The following is a 24,795-nucleotide window of genomic DNA, read 5'->3' as shown; positions in this document are numbered from 1 at the left end:
GGGTGATGGGAGATGGACACAGTTATAACCCAAGACAGACAGTGATAATGTGCCCCAGAGCTGCTTGGCATCTAGGTCTAGGACAAGCTCTCTCATCCAGAGGTAGAGTCTGAGCTTAATTTCCTCCTTACTGGCTCAAACGGCCCACATATTGAAATAATGAAAATGTGAGCTCTCTGGAGCAACTGTCTGTTGTTATATAATACTTCTGTTTTCCTTTGTTTGGAGAACATCCTTTTAGGGAAAATTCCAAGGAGCTGTAGGGCAGGTACTCTTCTCTCCTCATGTTACAATTGGCTGGAGTCCAGGAACGGAAGAGCAGGGATTCATCAACATGGAAATAATGTGAGGTCTTATCACCTTTGTTTCCCGGAGCAGAATCTTACATGTTTTTTAACCAGTCCGCAACCTGCAGCTCAGCCCTCCTTTCAGTGGGCAGCTGAGAAAGCTCCTTCTCACAACCATCAACAAAAGTTACCAGCTACACGTGAACGGTACAGATTCAAACATGAGAACCTTCCAAGCGTGAGCCTTCACCCTTTTTCTGACCTTAGCAGAAATTTCCAAGTGAGGTTTTAAAAAATTTTAAATCTCTGAGCTTCGCCATTATGAGAAATACAGCAACCATGAGTAGAGGACGCTTTTGTCATGTAAGAGGAAACAGTGAGGCCTGAGGCAGCCCATCAGAGACACAATCCTTTCATTTGGGGTTGTTGGGCTGGAGGGAAATAGATGTCTTGAATCCAGGAGCAATATAACATTCCGTACTTTTCCTTCATTTCATGAAAGTTCCTTCAGAATATGGGGAAAGAGAGGCTGCCAGCTTTCAGATGTACTTTCAAGGCAGCACATTGTGTGAATTTTTATCCTGTTCTTGAAACAGAGAGGAAATGTTTATTTTGAAGTTAGCCTTCAACTGCTCCTCAAAAGAAACCACTTTTCAGTTACACAGAGGTTTTTGGGTTCTTTTTAGCATCTTTATTGGAGTATAATTGCTTTACAGTGGTGTGTTAGTTTCTGCTGTATCACAAAGTGAATCAGCTATACGTATACATATATCCCCATATCCCCTCTGTCCCACCCTCCCTATCCTACCCCTCTAGGTGGTCACAAAGCACCAAGCTGATCTCCCTGTGCTATGCAGCTGCTTCCCACTAGCTATCTATTGTACATTTGTCCATGCCACTCTTTCACTTCATCCCAGCTTACCCTTCCCCCTCCCTGTGTCCTCAAGTCTATTCTCTACATCTGCGACTGTATTCCTGTCCTGCCCCTAGGTTCTTAAGAACCTTTTTTTTTTTTTTTCAGATTCCATATATGTGCATTAGCATACCGTATTTGTTCTCCTCTTTCTGACTTACTTCGCTCTCTATGACAGACTCTAGGTCCATCCACCTCACTACAAATAACTCAATTTCGTTTCTTTTTATGGCTAATATTCCATTGTATATACATACCAAACCTTCTTTATCCATTCATCTGTCGATGGACATTTAGACTGTGTCCATGTCTTGGCTATTGTAAATAGCACTACAATGAACATTGGGGTGCATGTATCCTTTCAAATCATGGTTTTCTCCAGATACGCGTCCAGGAGTGGGATTGCTGGATCATATGGTAACTCTGTTTTTAGTTTTTTAAGGAAACTCCATACTGTTTTCCAGAGTGGCTGTACCAATTTATACTCCCAGCAACAGTATAGAAGGATTCCCTTTTCTCCACACCCTCTCCAGCATTTATTATTTATAGAATTTTTTATTGAAGTATAGTTGACTTACAATGTTTCAGGTATACAGCAAAGTGATTCAGTTAAATATATACATATTCTTTTTCAGATTCTTTTACATTATAGGTTATTACAAAATACTGAATATAGTTCCCTGTGCTACACAGTAGGCCTTTATTGTTTATCTGTTTTATATATAGTAATGTGTATCTGTTAGTCCCAAATTATTATTTGTAGACTTTTTGATGATGGCCATTCTGACTGGTATGAGGGGGTACCTCATTGTAGTTTTGATTTGCATTTCTCTAATAATTAGCAATGCTGAACATCTTTTCATGTGCTTGTTCGCCATCTGGATGTCAGACGGATATTCCTAAGGATTGTTACTAGCAACAGGAAAGGACTTTCCCAAAAGAAGAAAGTTTAGTTGTCTTCATGCTGACGATTAACTGCTTACCCTGAAATTTGTTCAGTGCTATGGACTGTTGCAAATACTTTTTGGAAATGAGGTGCTTTAGAGCAAGGGACTTTTTCTCTTGTTTCTCCATAGCACCCTGAGGAAAGAGCCTGTGTTCAATGACGAACCACCATCCCACATGCTATGTGGCACTGTGTCCATCAAGCCCAGTGTGAAGGAGTTCACAGAGACCTCAGCCATGTTTGAGGATGGGACAATGTTTGAGGCCATTGACGTTGTCATCTTTGCAACAGGTTATGGGTATGCCTACCCCTTCCTTGATGACTCCATCATCAAAAGCAGAAACAATGAGGTCACCCTGTTTAAAGGCATCTTCCCCTTGCTGATGGAGAAGCCAACCTTGGCTATGATTGACCTTGTCCGGTCCCTTGGGGCTGCCATCCCCACAGCTGACCTGCAGACCTACTGGACAGTTAAAGTGTTTGCAAGTAAGTGGGCCATTCTGCCTTTCATTCATTTAGTCAACAAATATTTACTGAGCACATACTATACACCAAGCACTGTGCTAGGTGCTAGGGATATAAAGGGAATAAGATAGACATGATGCTTGACCTCACAGAGCTTAAAATAAGGTGGGGGGAATGCTGCAATAGGGAAAGTTCTACAGTGTTCTGGTGAGGGGAGTTGAGTAGTGAATTATTCCACAAAAATGGAACAGCATGAGGAAAGATATAAAGGTAAAGTACAGCATGGAGTGTGTGAGGAACCAGAAACATTTTGGTGTAAGGAAATATAAAGCAGAGGCAGGCAGCAGCAAGAAATAGAGGAAGGAACCAGAGCATGGAGGGCCTTATAACCTGTGTTAAAGAGCTTAGACTTCTCATAGGGGAATTGGTAGGACTTTGCAAGGCTATAAAGGCAAGAGAAGGACAGCAGTGGATCACTGCAATGTCAAGGTACATTGGAAAGGTTGAAAGGACCCTGGTGGGTGTCAGGACATGCTGGAGGCATTACTGGTGTCAACTGTGTCAGAATAACAGTGTTGGGCCACTCCTACTCTGTTGATAATCTTCTCCCCCTTCCTCCCCCTGGACCCCATGGGCTTCAGGGACTACAAGTACGTTTGTGTGGGCAAATCAAGGATATGAGAGAAAGGCAATATCTCAAATATCAATTTAATTTACTTCAATCATATTGATCACCACTATTATTGAAAGTGTCCTTTTACTCAACGGTTTGAGAATCTTGGCCAATATAGGTGTACCTTACCTAACATACCGTCCATAAAAACTTAGACTACAAGTAATGAAGAAAAAGTTAAAATCATAGAGTATATGTGTATGTTTTCTTAAAATGTTGTGGATAAGTAAGCTTCTCTTTCAAATGTACCATGAAAGATTGTTATTTTTAAAACCCATTATGCTTTGTTGTAGAGCAGAAACTCACACACCATTGTAAAGCAATTATACCCCAATAAAGATGTTAAAAAAAAAATAAATAAAAAACCCATTATGAAATCTTTTGTAAGCGTGCTCACTTATAAAATGATTCTATTGTCTTTTTCTCTTGAAAAGCGAAACAGTACCAAGCATCTGAGGTTTTATGGAAAAATCAGACATAGTTCATAAACCCAAGAAATTTACATAAAACAATGGGCATCATTTATTCATCCAGCAAATATTTACTGAGCACCTGCTATGTGCCAGGCTCCGTCTTGGCACTTAAGATACAACATCAAACAAAATGACCAAAATTCTGGTCCCTTACTTTCCAGCAGGGGCACAGCAAGTATCTGACCACAGGGTACCAGCAGGCTGAGGTGAGATGCTAATAATGACTGGGAAGTATTCATGGGAATGCCATAACTTCTCCTGCCATTATTACAAAGGCAAATGAGCTACAGTTAGCAATTAAAAGAGGCCTCCACTAATATAGTGAAATTTATTAAAAAAATAAAAATTTTCTGCTGCTCCTTAAAACATCTTCCTTGGCTGCAGGCTGATGCTGGAAAACCCAGGTTTCCTTCCATTGTCCCATTTTAATTGCCATAGATCTTAGACTGAATTATTTTACCAGACTATTTCTTGAGAGAATTCTTAGTAAGAGGATGCAGAAAGAAATGATGAAACTGGTAAGGTATTATATGCATGAGGCATGTTGAGGATTGACCCTCCATAATGTCATCAGAAATGTAAGATAGGGTGACTTGAAGCTAAAAACTTTTCCACTGTCACTATTTCATTGTAGGCCAGCTTTGCCATTCCCAGAGCAGGTTCATTGGCTTCTCAGATCTTTGTTTCTGTGAATTGTTATTCTGCTAAACATACTAAAGATAGCTCCTCTTGATACAAAATCTTTTAGGGACATAGTTCATAAACACTGAATGAAATTAATTATGTATAATTACATATTTCTTAATTTTTTTTGTCTTTCTCAATATTTGTCTTCATTTCTTTTTTAGACTCATGCACCCTGCCAACTACAAATGAAATGATGGATGATATTGATGAGAAAATGGGGAGGAAACTCAAATGGTAAGAGATGGTACTTGCTAATAAACAAATCCTAAAATTTGCCTATATGTGTAGGAAAACATTAATAGATTCTATAATCTTGTCACTAGTCAAAGTTCACATTTTTTACACACTTGCTATAATCAAGCAGTATTCGATGGGCAAATAATTGTCATTACACTTCTCCTGTGTAACTCTAGAGCACAGGTTCTCAGATGGGTGATTCTGTCCCCCAGGGGATATTTGGCAAAATCTGGAAACATTTTTGGTCATTGCAAGTGAAGAGGGCATGCTACTAGCATCTACTGGGTCGAAACCAGGGATGCTGCTAAATATCCTACAGTGCAGAGAACAGTCCACCTAAACAAAGAATTATCCATCTCAAAATGCCAATAGTGCTGAGGATGAGAAATGACTCTGACTCTTTCCCCAACAGCTCCTTTCCCACCAGCCATGGTTCTGTCAGCAAACTAGCTAGCTGGAAACTGAGCAGTGGCAGTGATGTAACAAGAAAACCAAATGAAGAATTAAATTGAGTTCACCTGCCCTTGTATTTTCTACTTATTACCCTTTATGTTACAGGCCAATAGGAATAATGAGGAGGAAAAAGAGCAGCCTCAATGTCAATCTTATTGCTTAAATAAGGGTTTCTAAAAGCAAATGAGATCACACTCCAACTAAACGTATGAAACAATTTATATTAGTAAATTGCAACAATACTAAAACTATATATAAACCCAATTTTAAACACACTGATATAAAAATCTAACATTAGGGGAGATCCTAAGCAATGTCATATAAAGAATAATCATGTATCAAAGAGTAAACTAAGTTAATCAGTCACCTTGAGACCCTAGGGTCAGTTCATTCCAGGTTTCATGGCTAGAGACAAAAGCCCAAAATGATATCACACTTGAATAGAGGTTAGGAAGGAGAGGAAAAAAAACAGCTCACAGTCAAAGAACAAATGATAAATTCTATGCTGTGGAAAAAGGGAGGCGTGGGGGTATTACTGGAGGTGCTGACTAAAATGTTACTTTTCTGAGAGTAAAAAGTTAAGAAATTTGTGCTTCTGTTTACAACTGTGGCACTCATTCCAATGTGTTCTTTTCTCTCCCCAGGTTTGGCCAGAGCCAGACTTTGCAGTCAGATTACATCACATACATGGATGAGTTGGGCTCCTTCATAAGGGCCAAGCCTAACATACCATGGCTCTTCCTGACTGATCCCCAGCTGGCCCTGGAGGTGCACTTTCATCCTTGTAGCCCATACCAGCTTCGACTGATGGGACCAGAAAAGTGGGATGGAGCCAGAAATGCCATCCTGACCCAATGAGACAGGACAGTAAAGCCAACCAGAACAAGAACTGTCAGTGAATCTAAGAGACCCCAACCGTTTTACAATTTGCTTAAAACACTTTTATTCCCAGTGCTTCTTCTGGCTGTTTTACTTGCATTTTATTAATGGGAAAGTTCTTTGGGTTTCAGAGTTCAGCCCAGAAGTTCGATTGCAAATATGCATATACAGATATTAAATGTCATAGCTGCTCTTTCCCTTCCTGCAGACTTAAAATGAATCCTAGCCCATTTGACTAAAGTCTAAATAAAATGGATAACAGCATCTCTCTTAGGTAAGAATCTAAATTGGCAAGTTTGGAGATACTCAAGATAAGGGTAAAGATGGGGCGATAAATGGGAGTGAGCACAGATTTGCTGGCTGAACAAAGTTTAATCAACTTTTTAACGTGTGTTTTGTCATGGGGAGAATTTACATCACAACAATGTTGAGTCTTCTAACCCATGACACAGTATAGTTCTCCATTTGATTAGATCTCCTTTCTCTCAGCAGTGTTTTGTAGTTTTTAGTGTCTTACCCAGGTTATGTCAGATTTGTCCTAAGTATTACATATTTTTGAATATTATAAATAGTAGTTTAATTTTGTTTAATTTCTTATTGTTTCTTGCTAACAAGTGCACTTATTTGTTCTAGGAACTTTATGTAGATTCCATAATTTCTATATAGACAATCATGTTGTCTGAAAATACAGTTTACTTCTCCCATTAAATTTGAATGTATTATGTTTCTTTTTCTTGCCTTATTGCACTGGCTAGAAACTCCAGTATTTTGGATAGAAATGGGGAGATCAGATATCCCTTCCTGATCTTAGGATTAAGGCATTCAGTCTTTTACCATTAAGTATGATATTAGCTCTAGATTTTTCATAAATTCCCTTCATTAAGTTGAATAACATTCCTTCTATTCCTAGTTTGCTGACAATTTTCATCAGAATGGATGTTGTCTTTTTTCAGCTGCTTTCTTCTGCATCTATTGATATGATCTTATGTTTAATTTTTACTTTATAAATATGGTGAATTCCACTGACTATTAAACCAATCTTGCTTTCCTGAAATAAAACCCACTTTATCATGATATATTATCCATTTTTTATGCAGTAGAATTATATTTGGTAACATTTGTGAGGGATATTAATCTGTCTTTAATTTTTATAATATTTTTGTCTGGTTTTTGTAACAGTGTAAGGATGGCCTCATAGAATGGGTTGGGGAGTATTCTGTCCTCTTTAATTTTCTGGCAGAGTTGTATATAATTGGAATTACTGCTTTCTTAAATATTTGATAGAATTCACCAATGAAGCCATCTTTAACCTGAAGTTCTTTGCAGGAAAAATTTTAAACTACAAATTTGTGTTCTTTAGTAGATGTAGTGTTACTCAGGTTATGTGTTTCTTCTTGAGAGAGCTTTGGCAGTATATGTATTTCAAGCAATTTGTTCACTTTATCTAAGGTAATTCAATAGCTACAAGACAGTCTTTTCAACAAATGGTACTGGAACAATTGGATATTTACACGATATGAAAAAACAGTGATGTGGAAACTTATACAGACACTTGAGGAGAACAAGAAAAGTGATATTTTGAGTGGAGGTGTCTATGTTTCAGGAACATGTTTCAGGGTGTGAGAGTCTCCTCCCCATCCAGACCCAGTACTGGAGGGTTGTTTTCCCCAACCAAGATTCTGGTGGAAGTGTGGCTAACTATAGTGTTGACTCTTCAGACTTAGAATATTTAAGCCAACTGGAAATTTAGTTGGGAAATTGGAGTCGTTGGTATCTTATTCAATCAAAAGGACAAGATTAATTTTCATCAACCTAAATTTGATGGAATGCTACTTACAACCTCTATGTACTTTGTCCTGTGTAGTAAATAGACATAAGCATGTATCTTCCCAACAGCTTTACCAGTTATGCAAAATAAGGTGAGAACAAAGGAACACTGAGAAGCAACAGAGGTCTAGAGAACAAGGTAACTCAAGGGCATTTTATTCTTCTGATTGGGTACTTAGCTGGATTGTCAGTGAAATTTGTGTTTGTGTGTATGTAAATGTGTATATGTAGGCACGTGGATATGTTTGTGACTGAATCCAGTGTAAGGACTATAGCAGGCAAGCTCATTAACAAATTGAATAAACAAAACCATTTTTATCAGTTCATTAGCAATGATAATCACTGATTTTTTACAACAGGGAGAAAGGCTAACAGTTAAGAGACTGCTTGGTTTCGTGTCATCAGATACAAAACAAACTATTTTTTAATGTTCTCCTTACCCCTAAAATTCTAGCATAAAGTAATAAACTAAATTGAGATAATATATTTAGTGCTTCAATCACAGGAACTTTTTAATGTTGATTCTCTTTCATGTTTGAGAGTAGTTCATTAATCTTATGGCATTGCCTCTAACTATTATCATCACCTTGCCCTATTTTACAATGAGGATGTAGAAACTTTGAGGTAACATGGGGATTGAGGGCAGAACTAAGGAGTTAAGCCTCTTGCTCCCTATTTCAGAGTTCATTCCAAGAGCTATTTGACTAGTTCCTATCATTTTGTCTAAATAGTACATGAGGGCATTGAGAACAAAAAGGACATATTTATATCACCACCCATGTAATATTCTTCATATATGGTAGTACTCTTCAGGAACATGATTAAATGCATTGTGTACATTTTATATATATACATGTATATACATATGTGTGTGTGTGTTTGTTTATATAATACATGTGTACATGTATCTATAAATACATATGTATATACATGTGTGTATATGTGTATGTATAAATATGGCATAATGCATTTAATCAGATTTCTGAAGAATATATGAATATTATGAGAATATATTATACGTGTGTTTACATATATATTACATAGTAAAAATGTGATCAAGATTAAAAAGGCAATGTGAAGGAAGTAGTGTAGGAAACAGAAATATTTCCTGGGCATCTCTAGAAAAGCTTCCCAAAGGAGGTGTCATTTGATCTGGACTGTGAATAATATGCAGGAGAAGATGGAAAAGAGTATTCTAATAAGAAGGAATGGAATCATTGAAGCCATGAATAAAACAAATTCAAGTTAAGTGATAGGAGTAAAGGGTATAAAAAGGCAAGTGATAGAAAATAAGGAAGAACAGGAAGGTAGGGCCAAATTAGATACAGTCTTACATTTTGTGCTAAGGAGTTTAGAATTTATGACACTGAAGAGTAGCACATTATGCCACCACAAAATATGCCACGATGGCATAAGGATTATCTTGAGAAGAAGCCAATTGAGAATCAGACACAAGAAAAGCTCTCTACCTTCCTCCTACTTGCCTAAAAGCAGGACATAAATTCACAAAGCCCTCATCCTCTCTCTACCAGAAAGAACAAATGTTAATACCTGGAGACAACTTTAGACCCTATCAGCCTGGAAAAGGCACCAGAAGAATCTACATAACAAACTTTACTAAATAGTGTTTACCTTCACCCTTGGAAGCATAAATCTGCTTTATTTTGTCCTGTCCTTTCTCCACAAATTTATTATTCTTTGTCGAAAATGCTATATAAACTGGAATTCCACCCCACCTTAGGGAGCTACTCATTTTTCTCTGGGCATTTCCCATGTACACATGAGGTATACGTGTTAACAAACTTCTGTTTTTTTCTCTTGTTAATCTGTGTTTTATTACAAGGGTCTTAGCCAGGAACTCAGAAGGATAGAGGGAAAATTAATTTTCCTCCCCTATAATGTCTACTGCAGAGAGCCAATAGAGGAAAAGGCAGATGATACGATCTGAATTTTTTGAGATATTAGGAGGTCAAAATTAACCTCAATTTATTTATTTTTTCACGTGTACATTATATCTCTACTTCTGTATACTCTACAGCGTGCCCACCACCAAAAATTTCGTTTCCATGCATCACCATACAGTTGATCCCTTTTACCCATTTTGTCTTCCCCCCGCATTCCTCCCCCTCTGACAACCACTGCTCTGTTCTCTGTATCTACATGGTTGGGGCTTTTTTGTTTGGTTTGTTCATTTATTTTGCTATATTTCACATATGAGTGAAATCCTATGGTATTTGCCTTTCTCTGTCTGACTTATTTCACTTAGCATAACACCTTCAAGGTCAATCTGTATTATCACAAATGGCAAGATTTCATCTTTTTATGGCTGAGTAGTATTACATTATATATATATACCACATCTTCTTTATCCATCCATCCACTGATGGCCACTTAAGTTGTTTCCATATCTTGGCTATTGCAAATAATGCTGCAATGAATATAGGGGTGGATATATCTTTTCAATTAGTGCTTTTTTATAGTCTTTGGATAAATACCCAAAAGTGGGATACTTGGATCATATGATAGTTCTGTTCTTAATATTTTGTGGAATCTACATACTGTCTTTCAGAGTGGCTGCACCAATTTCCATTCCCACCAACAGCGTATGATTGTTCCCTTTTCTTTAACCCTCGTTATTTCTTGTCTTTTTGATAATAGCCAATCTAACAAGCATGAATATCTCATTGTGCTTTTGACTTGCATTTCCCTAATAATTAGTAATCTTGAACATCTTTTCACATGCCTGTTGACCATCTGTATGTCTTATATGGAAAAATGCCTCTTCAGCTCCTCTGCCCATTTTTTCTTTTTTTAGGTCTACCATTTAATTAATTAATTATTTATTTATTTATTTAATTTTAAACATCGTTATTGGAGTATAATTGCTTTACAATGGTGTGTCAGTTTCTGCTTTACAACAAAGTGAATCAGCTATACATATACATATATCCCCATATCTCTTCCTTCTTGCATCTCCCTCCCTCCCACCTTTCCTATCCCACCCCTCTAGGTGGTCACAAAGCACCGAGCTGATCTCCCTGTGCTGTGCAGCTGCTTCCCACTAGCTATCGGTTCTACATTTGTTAGTGTATATATGTCCATGCCACTCTCTCACTTTGTCCCAGCTTACCCTTCCCCCTCCCCATGTCCTCAAGTCCATTCTCTAGTAGGTCTGTGTCTTTATTCCCATCCTCCCTCTAGGTTCCTAATGACCTTTTTTTTTTTTAGATTCCATATATATGTGTCAGCATACGGTATTTGTTTTTCTCTTTCTGACTTAATTCACTCTGTATGACAGACTCTGAAACTTAAATGCTTTTGCACAGCAAAGAAAACCATAAATAAGACGAAAAGACAACCCTCAGAACGGGAGAAAATATTTGCAAATGAAGCAACTGACAAAGGATTAATCTCCAAAATTTACCAGCAGCTCATACAGCTCAATATCAAAAAAACAAACAACCCAATCCAAAAGTGGGCAGAAGACCTAAATAGACATTTCTCCAAAGAAGATATACAGGTAGCCAACAAACACATGAAAGAATGCTCAACATCATTAATCATTAGAGAAATGCAAATCAAAACTACAATGAGATATCATCTCACACAGGTCAGAATGGCCATCAGCAAAAAATCTACAAACAATAAGTGCTGGAGAGAGTGTGGAGAAAAGGGAACCCTCTTGCACTGTTGGTGGGAATGTAAATTGATACAGCCACTATGGAGAATAATATGGAGGTTCCTTAAAAAACTAAAAATAGAACTACCATACACCCAGCAATCCCATGACTGGGCATATACCCTGAGAAAACTATAATTCAAAAAGAGTCATGTACCACAGTGTTCATTGCAGCTCTATTTACAATAGCCAGAACATAGAAGTGACCTAAGTGTCCATTGACAGATGAATGGATACAGAAGATGTGGCACATATATACAATGGAATATTACTCTGCCCATTTTTTAATTGCATTCTTTGTTTGTTGTTGAATTGTATTGGTTCTTTATATATTATATATATGACAAAGATATAACTCCTTATCAGATATGTTATTTACAAATATATTCTCCCATTCAGTATGTTGTCTTTTCACTTTATTAATGGTTTCCTTTGCTGTGCAGAAGCTTTTTAGCTTGATATAATCCCATTTGTTTGTTTTTGCTTTTGTTTCCCTTGCCTGAAGAGACATATCTAGAAAGATATTGCTAAGACCAATGTCAAAGAGTACTGCCTATGTTTTCTTCTAAGAGTTTTATGGTTTCAATGACCTGAATTTTTTAGGAAAAGAACATTGGCAGTAGTATGGAGGATGTCCTCACCAAAGAAAATATTGGTAGGAAGGCTCATAGTTAGGAGTCTGTTCAGTTGTCCAAACCAAAGATGGTAATCCCCTAACCTAAACTGATGCAGTGGTGGTGATATTGGAGATGAGAGGCTAAATTCAAAGTGGAACTGTTGGAATTAGTGTCTACCTATATGTGTTGAGTAAATGGAAAGCTACAGTCAGAGATGACATTACAATTTCCACTGGGAACCTAAGGGATATTAACTCTTCCACTTGAACTAAATTAATCCCAAAGGACCAGATCTGGATTAGAAAACAGTGATGATAAGCTAGGGTGAGCTAAATTTGAAATGCTTGTGAAAATGTCCCAAAGGCGATTGGAAGTATGGATCTACAAGGCAAAAGTAAGAGGCTTAAGATTAGCATGGATATGTATACATATAGCTGATTCACTTTGCTGTACAGTAGAAACTAATGCAACATTGTAAAGCAACTATACTCCAATCAAAAAAAAAAAAAAGATTAGCATGGGTAAAAATAGTTGTTGAAGCCAAAGACATGAGTGAAATCAGCCAGGGAAAAGATGTAGAATCAAAAGAAAATAAGAAGACAGCCCTAGTTGGCAAAGTAAAAGAAGGAAACTAAAAAGAAATAATTAGAAAGACAGGAGTGGAAACCAGGAACAAGTAACATGCTGAAATACAAAGAAAGGAGTTTTGAGATGTTTGTAAACCCAACAAATTGCTCATTAATGTGACAATTCCAAAATCAATCTGAAATAATTCATAAAAAAGAACAGTCTAGAAAATTTTGATGAAGACAAATCTGGGAGGGAAATTGCTCTGGCAGGTGTTTAAATATAGTATAAAGATACAATATTATAAGTATATATTATTTCAAATGAATACACAGATTAATGGATCACAAAAAATGGACCAGGAATACATGAATTCTCAGGAGAAAATTTTTGTTGGCTACAACAAGTCTACCTCAAAGTGCTAAGTCCAGATGGTTTTCAGGGTTATTTTCCTGAATCCCTCAGGGAATAAGATTTATTTTCCAAAGTTTATTAAAGCTCAGGTTGTCACCTCTCCTCCCATGTCTAATTGGCTCTGTAGCTACAAAATGGCAGACCAAGGGACTGAGATCTTAATCACAAGACTCAGATCCAAGACATGGAATTCATGAATATTTCCAACTCCTTGGTGTCCATTCCACAAATTGAGGCAGAACTGCATCCTGTTTCAGCAGGATGTAGCCAGAACAGTCAGCACCCCGTTCCCTCAAAGACTGAGTGAAGGTTGAAACAGGAGTGGGGACTGAAACCAACTCCCCCTAAAACCTAGCTCCTCTGCTGAGTTTATGATTAACCTCCCTATTCAAAACTTTATCCCCTCCTTGTCCTGTTACCCAAAAACTGGATTTGCCTCTGGGTGGGTGCCAAGCCAAAAGACACAACCATGCCAAAGGTCAGGAGAAGGAATGACTTGTTATTACTTACAGCAAGTAAGGAAAACACCAGGGATCTTTCCCAAAGCAGTGTCTCCTCAAACAGCAATACCGGGGAAGTTTTAAGCTAAGGGTACATGCATATTCATGAAGGGGTTTGAGTAGGGGAGAATTCAGCATAGAATTGGGGAAAAGGCAGACAGAGTCCAAGCTTTAGTTGACTGAAGTCAGGAGGGTCAACATCATGATTCCATCCTCCACCTGAGTGGGAGCCTTAGTTCCTACAGTACTGAAAGACTGATCAGATTGTCATGAATATCCTTTGAGGAGGAACTAGGACTCAGTTTTATTGCTGAACTATTGTTTCTTGCCTGCTTTTCCTTTGTTCTGCATTCTCTTACTTCCCTTAAGATCATTAAATACTGAGATCTGTTCAAGGGTAAGCATTGTAGCCAGGCTTAGATCACATAATGTCTTAGGCCAAAATGGCTTCTCTATGTCAAGAAAGCCATTCTTGGTTTTCTTTCTCTGGGGACCCCCTAACCTATCTGCTTACAGTCCCACACCTGTTAACCCTCAAGATTGAGGAGTATCAAAGAAAAGGGGGGATTGAAAGAGCAGGACCCTGTGGGGCCCTCATGGTTACAAAATCCTTTGTTTTCCCCATTTCCTGTTTATAGGAAAAAGGTTTCAGCCTCCTAAACCATCTCTGAGTTCCAAAAGGCAGATTCAAACTGTCCAATTAGGGAAGTGAGGTGGAGGATGGTAACTTCAGGCTAAACACAAGATTCCAGGAACACCACCCTGTTACCTCACCACCAATCAATCAGAAGAAAGTCATACATCATGCAGCCATCACCCCAAATATTGCCTTTAAAAACTCTCCCCCAAAAACCATCTGGAAATACAAGTCTTTTGAGCATGAACCACCTGTTCTCCTTGCTTGACCCTTGCAATAAAACTTCCTCTGCTTCAAACCCCACTTCTGTTTGTTTGGCCCCACTCTGCATTGGGCACATAAGCTTGGGTTTGACAACAAGTCCAACAAGAAAATATAATAATTGTAAATATATATGCACCCAAGATAAGAGCACATAAACACATAAAGCATATATTAACAAACATAAAGGGAAAAATTGACAGCAACACAGTAACAGTTGTGGACTTTAACACCTCACTTACATCAACGGGCAGATCATCCAGAAAGAAAATCAGTAAGGAATCACTGGCCTGAAATGACGCATTAAACCATACAGAGTTAATACATATATGTAGAACACTGATCCGAAAGCAGTAGAATACACATTCTTTTGAAGCACACATGAAACATTCTCTGGGATAGATCACTTGTTAAGCCACAAAACAAGTCTCAAGAAATTTAAGAAGACTGAAACAATATCAAGCATGTTTTCCAACTACGCCAGTATGAAATTAGTAATCAACTACAAGAAAAAAACTGCAAAAACCACAAACACACAGAGGTTAAACAATATGCTACTACACAATCAATGAGTCACTGAGGAAATCAAAGAGGAGATCAAAAAATACCTGAAGACAAATGAAAAAGAAAATACAACAATCCAAAATCTATGTGATGCAGCAAAAACAGTTCTAAGAGGAAAGTTTATAGTGATACAAGTCTGCCTCAGGAAACAAGAAACATCTCAAATAAACACTCTAACCTTACACCTAAAGGAAATAGAAAAGAAGAACAAACAAAACGCAAAGTTAGTATAATAGAAGGAAAGAAATGATAAAGAGCAGATCAGAAATAAATGAAATAGACTAAAAAAACAATTTAAAAGATCAGTGAAACTAAGAGTTGGTTCTTTGAAAAGATAAACAAAATTGATAAAACTTTAGCCAGATTCATCAAGAAAAAAAGAGAGAGGGCCCAAATTAAAAAATGAAAGAGGAGGAGTCACAACTGACACCACAGAAATACAAAAGATCCTTAAGAGAGTACTACAAACAATTTACGCCAATAAAATGGACAACTTAGAAGAAATGAATAAATTCCTAGAAATGTTCAATCTCCCAAGACTAAATCAGGAAGAAATAGAAGATATAAACAGACCAGTTGCCAGTCTTGAAATTGAATCAGTAATTTAAAAATTCCCAACAAACAACAGTCCAGGACCAGGTGGCTTCAGCTGAATTCTACCAAACATTTCAATAAGAGTTAACAACCGAATTCCCTGGTGGTCCAGTGGTTAGGATGGTTAGGACTCGGTACTTTCACTGCCATGGCCCGGGTTCAATCCCTGATTGGGGAACTGAGATTTCACAAGCTGTATGGCATGGCAAATAAATAAATAAATATAATGAGTTAACACTGATCCTTCTCAATAATTCCAAATTCCAATAAACTGAAGAGGAAAAAATGCAGGCCCAGCACAACCAGATTTTCTAAAACTTTTAGAAAGCTTTGTATTGATATCTATATCTGTTATTTTCTGGATTTTTAATGTTTAGCAACTTTTTTATTAAGATTTTTAAGCCTTGGACAGGTCAGATAAAACTTGAGTGAGCACAGTTTTCAGGGACTTCCAGTTTAAGATCTCTTTCTTGCCTTCCTTGAAACAATGGATATTGTCTTCATATAATCACCATTTTAAAGTTCAAAAGGATTTTATAGATCTCCTAATTCAACCCTCGATAGATGTTTGTGTTTTCTCCACAATACCCAGTCTCCTCTTTCACACCTATTTAGACATATAGTTCATTTGTTACCCTCTGGAGCAGACTTCAGATCACTGACTGCCTCTGGCATATATCCAGTGTGACCACTATTCAATCACAGTGGTGGATACTAGCCCTGTGATAAGTCTGTAAGTGCCAGATTCAAATGCAGGAGTCATGTTCTACTTGCTCAACAACCAAAAATGAAGCACTGAATTCATTCCAAACTATGGTTTTAATAACTTAATTGAATATTGAAAAAGGCAGGACTTCCCATAATCTGTCCTATACAAACGTTTGTATAAATGCCCAAAGATGGATGAACAAGGACATTCAATGCAGCTTTGTTTATAATCATGAAAAACTAGAAACCACTCAAATACCCACCACAGTGTAAAATAATGTACTGTAAAACATATGAAATCAACTGACATGGAACTCTCTGCAAAACATACTGCTTAATGAAAAAAGCTAGTAACAAAATAATACATGCAATATTTTCTCATCTATGTAAATGTATGTAAATGTATGTGTTTTCAATGAGAATATGTTCGTATATGGCTTTTATAAAATTTTTAAGAGGTATCATTTAGCCTAGAAAGCACCTACAAGATGTCTGGTTAACCTCATGAAGACAAGAGGAAATGAAAGATTTTGTATATATGAATTCCAGCCTCAACTGCAAATTAATCTTCCTGCTTTCTCAGTGACACTGCTTTCTCTTGTGTGTCATATTACCATTCCCTGTGTTCAGATGACTGAGTTTTATCCATTATATAACAATGTTTATTGTAATTCTACCTGAGAGGGCTGTAATTAGTGAATTTTGTACTCACTATTGGAATGCACTTCATTGAAGTAAACAGTCATAGATGGGTTAACAAAAGGTTAGGCAAGACTGGGGACAAACTCACAATGCCCAGCCTATGGATAAATACTCTGGGGTCAGAGGATCCCAGGCCAATAGCAATATACTTTGCCCTGTAAATAAGAGAGAGGTAAGAAAAATGACATTGTTAAAGTCTCCAGGTAACTGATATAAACGATGCTTCATAATAAATCATCCAGACAAATGGTGAGAGCTGAAAAACAATAGGTGTTGATAATGCCCTGGTACTCCAATCCATCCTCCACACTGCAACAAGTATGGCATGGCAAGCCCATCCTCAAAACCCTTCCAAAGTTTCCCATCACATTTTGGATAATATCCAAGGTTGATAACATACAAGATCCATTATCTGGCCCTAGTCTACCTTGTTCTTACTTCTCCCTGCTTCCCTTGTTATACTCTGGTGATATTGGACTGGTCATATTTCCTAAACTCATGCCATAATAACTCGCACGCCTTTGCCTCAGTTCATGCTGTTCCCCTTGCTACCCTCCATGACCCCACACTCATCTCCACCACTGCCCCCTTGGATAGCTTCTGCTCTTTTGTTATTTATTCTTTCTCCATAGTGGCTGTTCCTACAGGCCATTGTCCTGACCCTTCCTTTGCCCCCAGTTGGTTCTTAGACTTACCTCTCCTCATAAAAAGTCTTTCAGTTAAAAAAAAGAAATCTGACAAATTAACTTACACTCAGTTTTCAATGACTGACCATCTGCTAACATTGTTGAGCCCTTCCAGAGAAGGTTGCCAGATTTAGCAAATAAAAATACAGAACACCCAGTTGATTTTAAATTTCAGGTAAACAACAAATAATGTTTTACTGTAAGGGCAGCCTATGCACTATTTGTATTTCACCTAGAAACACTAACCCCAGGGTATCTGAATTTTATCAATTTAGCAACTACTTGGTAAGTTATGCTTATGCTGCGGGAAGCAAACAGAAGTATCAAAGGCTTCCTCTGAATGAAATGGATAAAGACCCAAGAGTGGGACTTCAAGCATCAATCAGCAGATAGAGAGGCACTTAGCTGACCAGAGCCTTCCCACCACTCCTGAATCAAGTCCTGAGAGGGCTGTCTCCTAACTCCAACCTTAGAGTGTTCACATGCTCGTTCTTCTGTGAGTTTTCTCCCAACTCTGGTCTTATACCTCCAAGTCTATCTTTAACCCTCACTCTAGCTATTGCTCAGGCCCAGATATTCTGCTACCTCTTAGACATCCTAGCACCACTTCTAAAACTGATTCCAAATAGGCTACACCAGGAAGGCTCTTGTTCCTAATATATGATGGTCTACAAGGCTCAAAATCTTACAAATAATCTTTATTGTCCCTCTCTCCTTTGCTATTTATAGCTAGTAAGCCATCAGGTCCTGAAAATAGAGCCATCCCTGGGAACAGAAAAGGTAAAACCCAACACATCCACATTCTTCCTGCACTCCTCCCTCTACACACACACAAATTGGATTGTGGAGTACATTGTCCTTAAAGTAAATAAATTAATCCTGTTGGCAACCTCTGTTCTTGTTTTCACTATTCCCTTAAATAAATCAAATTCTATGAAATGTTAGCAAACAATTCATACATTTCTGTGGGAAGACAAAGGATACATCTGACACCATAAGGCAAAACTTAATTGAAAAACTCCTTATCAGATGTCTCTGATTTCTCTCAAAGTTTCTCTTTGATATCATGTCATCCCCACAATCTTCTCAAACCTTTCTCCCTACTGCTGCTCCATCCTCCAGTTCCAAATGAACTGCCTCCTCTACCTTCTCCTCACTAATCTTCCACTCCTTTCTTATTACAACAATTCCATTCTCTCTGGCTTCTCCAATCACCTCAGTCAACAAAGGATGCTCCTTTGAAAATGCTGAGAATTATCCATATCAACTACATTTCTGCTTTTTCCCATGTGTCATAATTGTTTGTCCAGTCACAGAAAAATCAAGGCCAGCCTTGAAAGCTTAAAGAAGACACAAAGAAGCATCCTACAACTAGAGGAATAGTATAGAAAGAAGAAAAATGGTAGTGACTTTGCTTTGTCGGGAGTTTAGAGCCAAGACGATGATTATGGATTTTGTTCTAAAATTGGGGGATTTTCTCCACATCTCTTTCTGACTAACAGGTTTGTGCGTTTTTTAAAATACTGGCTGTGACAGAGTTCGGTGTTGATTACATTCATCATTTCATTCATATATATTTGCAATTTTTTGTTTTGTACATTTGTTACACACAACAAAATGTAACTGGTCTAAAATATCTATAACATACGCTAAGACTCAAAAACTTTTTAAATGGGAAACCAAATGAGGTTTTAAGCAGAGAAGTAGCATAAATTAAATTAACAATATAAGAAATTTATCTGGCTTCAGGGTGGAGAATGTATTGTAAGTGGGCAAGGGTAGAAACAAGAAGACTGGTTAGAAGCCCACTGTAACAATCCAGGATTTATTTCAATAATTCAGAAGATGTGATAATTTCAATAATGATGTGGCTAAAGTACCCCTTTATTTAATCTATGAAAGGGAAGTTTCATGAACAGTTAATACTATAAACAAAATTGTAAGAGAAAACTTAAACTATTACAGAGTACAAAATATCTTAAATACATTGGAAGCTATCATGTCCTCATGACTAATGTTCTAGTTTTAAATGATTATTTATTTTTGAAAGTATGTTCCTGAAAGACTTTGACTGGGCAACAATTTGTGCAGTAGTTCAAGTATGTGTAATATTTGGCAAATACTATGTACTCAATAAATATTTACTACATAAATACACATATCCCTTATCTCTTTAAAAATACCCCCTTGAACTGCTGAACAATCATCAATAGGAAGACACTGGAACTAACCAAAAAAATACCTCACATCCAAAGACAAAGGTGAAGCCACAATGAGATGGTAGGAGGGGCACAGTCACAATAAAATCAAATCCCATAACTGCTGGGTGGGTGACTCAAAAACGGGAGAACACTTCTACCACAGAAGTCCACCCACTGGAGTGAAGGTTCTGAGCCCCACGTCAGGCTTCCCAACCTGGGGGTCCAGCAACGGAAAGAGGTATTCCCAGAGAATCAGACTTTGAAGGCTAGTGAGACTTGATTGCAGGAGTTTGACAGGACTACGGGAAACAGAGACTCCACTCTTGGAAGGAACACGCACAAACTAGTGTGTGCACCAGGACCCAGGGGGAAGGAGCAGTGACCCCACAGGAGACTGAACCAGACCTACCTGCTAGTGTTGGAGGGTTTCCTGCAGAGGTGGAGGGTGGCTGTGGCTCATAGTGGGGACAAGGACACTGGCAGCAGAAGTTCTGGGAAGTTCTCCTTGGCGAGAGCCTTCCTAGAGTCTGCCATTAGTCCCACCAAAGAACCTGTAGGCTCCAATGCTGGGTCTCCTCAGGCAAACAACCAACAAGTAGGGAACTCAGCCCCAACCATCAGCAGACAACTGGATTAAAGTTTTACTGAGCTCTGCCCACCAGAGCAACACCCAGGTCAATCCACCACCAGTCCCTCCCATCAGGAAGGTTGCACAAGCCTCTTAGACAGCTTAACAGAGGGCAGATAGCAGAAACAAGAACTACCATCCTGCAGCCAGTGAAATGAAAACCACATTCACAGAAAGACAGACAAAATGAAAAGGCAGAAGACTGTGTACCAGATGATGGAACAAGATAAAACTCCCAAAAGACAAATAAATGAAGTGGAGATTGGCAACCTTCCAGAAAATGAACTCAGAATAATGATAGTGAAGATGATCCAGGACCTCAGGAAAAGAATGGATGCAAAGATTGAGAAGATGCAAGAGATGTTTAACAAAGACCTAGAAGAATTAAAGAACCTAGAAGACTTAAAGAACAAACTAACAGAGATGAACAATACAATAACTGAAATGAAAACTACACTAGGAGGAATCAATAGCAGAATAACTGAGGCAGAAGAACAGATCAGTGACCTGGAAGACAGAATGGTGGAATTCACCGCTGCAGAACAGAATAAAGAGAAAAGAATGAAAAGAAAAGAAGACAGCCTAAGAGACCTTTGGGACAACATTAAACGCACCAACATACGCATTATACCGGTCCCAGAAAGAGAAGAGAGAAAGGAATGACCAGAGAAAATATTTGAAGAGATTATAGTCAAAAACTTCCCTAACATGGGAAAGGAAATAACCACCCAAGTCCAGGAAGTGCAGAGAGTCCCAGGCAGGATAAACCCAAGGAGAAACACGCCGAGACACATAGTAATCAAATTGACAAAAATTAAAGACAAAGAAAAATTACTAAAAGCAACAAGGGAAAAACAACAAATAACATACAATGGAACTCCCATAAGGTTAACAGCTGATTTCTCAGCAGAAATTCTACAAGCCAGAAGGGAATGGCACAATATATTAAAAGTGATGAAAGAGACGAACCTACAACAAAGATTATTCTACCTGGCAAGGATCTCATTCAGACTTCACAGAGAAATCAAAGTTTTACAGACAAGCAAAAGCTAAGTGAATTCAGCACCACCAAACCAGCTCTACCAAAGATAGTAAAGGAATTTCTCTAAGTGGGAAACACAAGAGAAGAAAACAACCTACAAAAACAAATCCAAGACAATTAAGAAAATGGTAATAGGAAATACATATGGATAATTCCCTTAAAGGTGACTGGATTAAATGCTCCAACCAAAAGACACAGGCTTGTTAAATGAATACAAAAACAAGACCCATATATATGCTGTCTACAACAGACCCACTTCAGACCTAGAGACACTTACAGACTGAAAGGGAGGAGACAGATAAAAGATATTCCATGTAAATGGAAATCAAAAGAAAGCTGGAGTAGCAATTCTCATATCAGACAAAATACACTTTAAAGACTATTACAAGAGACAAAGAAGGACACTACATAATGATCAAGGGATCAATCCAAGAAGAAGATATAACAATTGTAAATATTTATGCACCCAACACAGGAGCACCTCAATACATAAGGTAAATGCTAACAGCCTTAAAAGGGGAAAACGACAGTAACACAATCATAGTAGGGGACTTTAACACCCAATATTCACCAATGGACAGATCATCCAAAATGAAAATAAATAAGGAAACAAAAGCTTTAAATGATACATTAAACAAAATGGACTTAATTGATATTTATAGGATATTCCATCCAAAAACAACAGAATACACTTCCTTCTCAAGTGTTCATGGAATATTCTCCAAGACAGATCATATCTTGGGTCATAAATCAAGCCTTGGTAAATCTGAAATTTGAAATCATATCAACTATCTTTTCTGACCACAACGCTATGAGACTAGATATCAATTACAGGAAAAATCTGTAAAAAATACAAACACATGGAGGCTAAACAATACACTGTTAAATTACCAAAGGATCACTGAAGAAATCAAAGATGAAATTAAAAAAAATACCTACAAACAAATGACAATGAAAACATGATTATCCAAAACCCATGGGAGGCAGCAAAAGCAGTTCTAGGAGAGAAGTTTATAGCAGTACAATCCAACCTCAAGAAACAAGAACTGTCTCCAATAAACAACCTAACCTTACACCTAAAGCAATTAGAGAAAGAAGAACAAAAAAACCCCGAAGTTAGCAGAAGGAAAGAAATCATAAAGATCAGATCAAAAATAAACAAAAAAGAAATGAAGGAAACGATGGCAAAGATCAATAAAACTAAAAGCTAGTTCTTTGAGAAGATAAACAAAATTGATAAACCATTACCCAGACTCATCAGGAAAAAAAGGGAGAAGATTCAAATCAATACAATTAGAAATGAAAAAGAACTAACAACTGATACTGCAGAAATACAAAGGATCATGAGAGATTACTACAAGCAACTATATGCCAATAAAATGGACAACCTGGAAGAAATGGACAATTTCTTAGAAATGCACAACCTTCCCAGACTGAATGAGAAAGAAATAGAAAGTATAAACAGACCAATCACAAGCACTGAAATTCAGACTGAGATTAAAAATCTTCCAACAAACAAAAGCCCAGGACCAGAAGGTTTCACAGGCAAATTCAATGAAACATTTAGAGAAGAGCTAACACCTATTCTTTTCAAACTCTTCCAAATATAGCAGAGGGAGGAACATTTCCAAACTCATTCTACAAGGCCACCATCACCCTGATACCAAAACCAGACAAAGATGTCACAAAAAAAGAAAACTACAGGCCAATATCACTGATGAACATACATACAAAAATCCTTAACAAAATACTAGCAAACAGAATCCAACAACGCATTAAAAGGATCATAAACGATGATCAACTGGGAAACATTTATCCCAGGAATGCAAGGATTCTTCAACACACAAAAATCAATCAATGTGATAAACCATATTAACAAACTGAAGGAGAAAAACCATATGATCATCTCAATAGATACAGCTTTCAACAAAATTCAACACCCATTTATGATAAAAACCCTCCAGAAAGTATGCATAGAGAGATGTTTCCTCAACATAATAAAGGCCATATATGACAAGCCCACAGCCAACATCGGTCTCAATGGTGAAAAACTGAAACCGTTTCCACTAAGATCAGGAAGAAGACAAGGTTGCCCACTCTTACCTCTCTTATTCAGCATAGTTTTGGAAGTTTTCGGCACAGCAATCAGAGAAGAAAAAGAAGTAAAAAGAATCTAAATTAGAAAAGAAGAAGTAAAAGTGTCACTGTTTTCAGATGACATGATACTATACATAGAGAAACCTAAAGATGCTACCAGAAAACTACAAGACCTAATCAATGAATTTGGTAAAGTAGCAGCATACAAAATTAATGCACAGGAATCTCTTACATTCCTATACTCTAATGATGAAAAATCTGCAAGAGAAATTAAGGAAACACTCCCATTTACCATTGCAACAAAAAGAATAAAATACCTAGGAATATACCTACCTAGGGAGACAAAAAGACCTGTATGCAGAAAACTGTAAGACACTGATGAAAGAAATTAAAGATGATACAAACAGATGGAGAGATATACCATGTTCTTGGGTTGGAAGAAGCAGCATTGTGAAAATGACTATAGTACCCAAAACAATCTACAGATTCAATGCAATCCCTATCAAACTACTAATGGTATTTTTCACAGAACTAGAATAAAAAATTTCAAAATTTGTATGGAAACGCCAAAGATCCTGAATAGCCAAAGAAGTCTTGAGAAAGAAAAACGGAGCTGGAGGCATGAGGCTCCCTGACTTCAGACTATGCTACAAAGCTACAGTAGTCAAGGCAGTATGGTACTGGCACAAAAACAGAAAGATAGATCAATGGAACAAGTTATAAAACCCAGAGATAAGCCCACACACATATGGTCACCTTACCTTTCATAAAGGAGGCAAGAATATACAATGGAGAAAAGACAGCCTCTTCAATAAGTGGTGCTGGGAAAACTGGACAGCTACACATAAAAGAATGAAATTAGAACACTCCCTAACACCATACACAAAAATAAGCTCAAAATGGATTAAAGACCTAAATGAAAATCCAGACACTATAAAACTGTTAGAGGAAAACGTAGGCAGAATACTCCATGACATAAATCACAGCAAGATCCTTTTTGACCCACCTCCTAGAGAAATGGAAATAAAAACAAAAATAAACAAATGGGACCTAATGAA

General features: G+C 37.5%; 2 protein-coding genes across 2 annotated transcripts in view; both read left to right on the top strand.

Annotated features, from left to right (window-relative positions):
• LOC112396204 (flavin containing dimethylaniline monoxygenase 2) overlaps positions 1-24,795 on the top strand; it is a 52,046-nt gene that overhangs the window by 3,450 nt on the left and 23,801 nt on the right.
• Positions 609-6,121, top strand: LOC112396201 (flavin containing dimethylaniline monoxygenase 3). Its single transcript, XM_024739827.1, is given in 4 exon segments — positions 609-650; positions 2,245-2,632; positions 4,606-4,678; positions 5,779-6,121. Coding segments are annotated over 4 exon segments (846 nt in total).

Source organism: Neophocaena asiaeorientalis, unplaced genomic scaffold (assembly GCF_003031525.2).
Source record: "Neophocaena asiaeorientalis asiaeorientalis breed wild unplaced genomic scaffold, Neophocaena_asiaeorientalis_V1.1 scaffold589, whole genome shotgun sequence".
Taxonomy (NCBI): domain Eukaryota; kingdom Metazoa; phylum Chordata; class Mammalia; order Artiodactyla; family Phocoenidae; genus Neophocaena; species Neophocaena asiaeorientalis.
The sequence above is the reverse complement of the archived record's forward strand: the minus strand, read 5'-3'. Positions and strand labels throughout refer to the sequence as shown.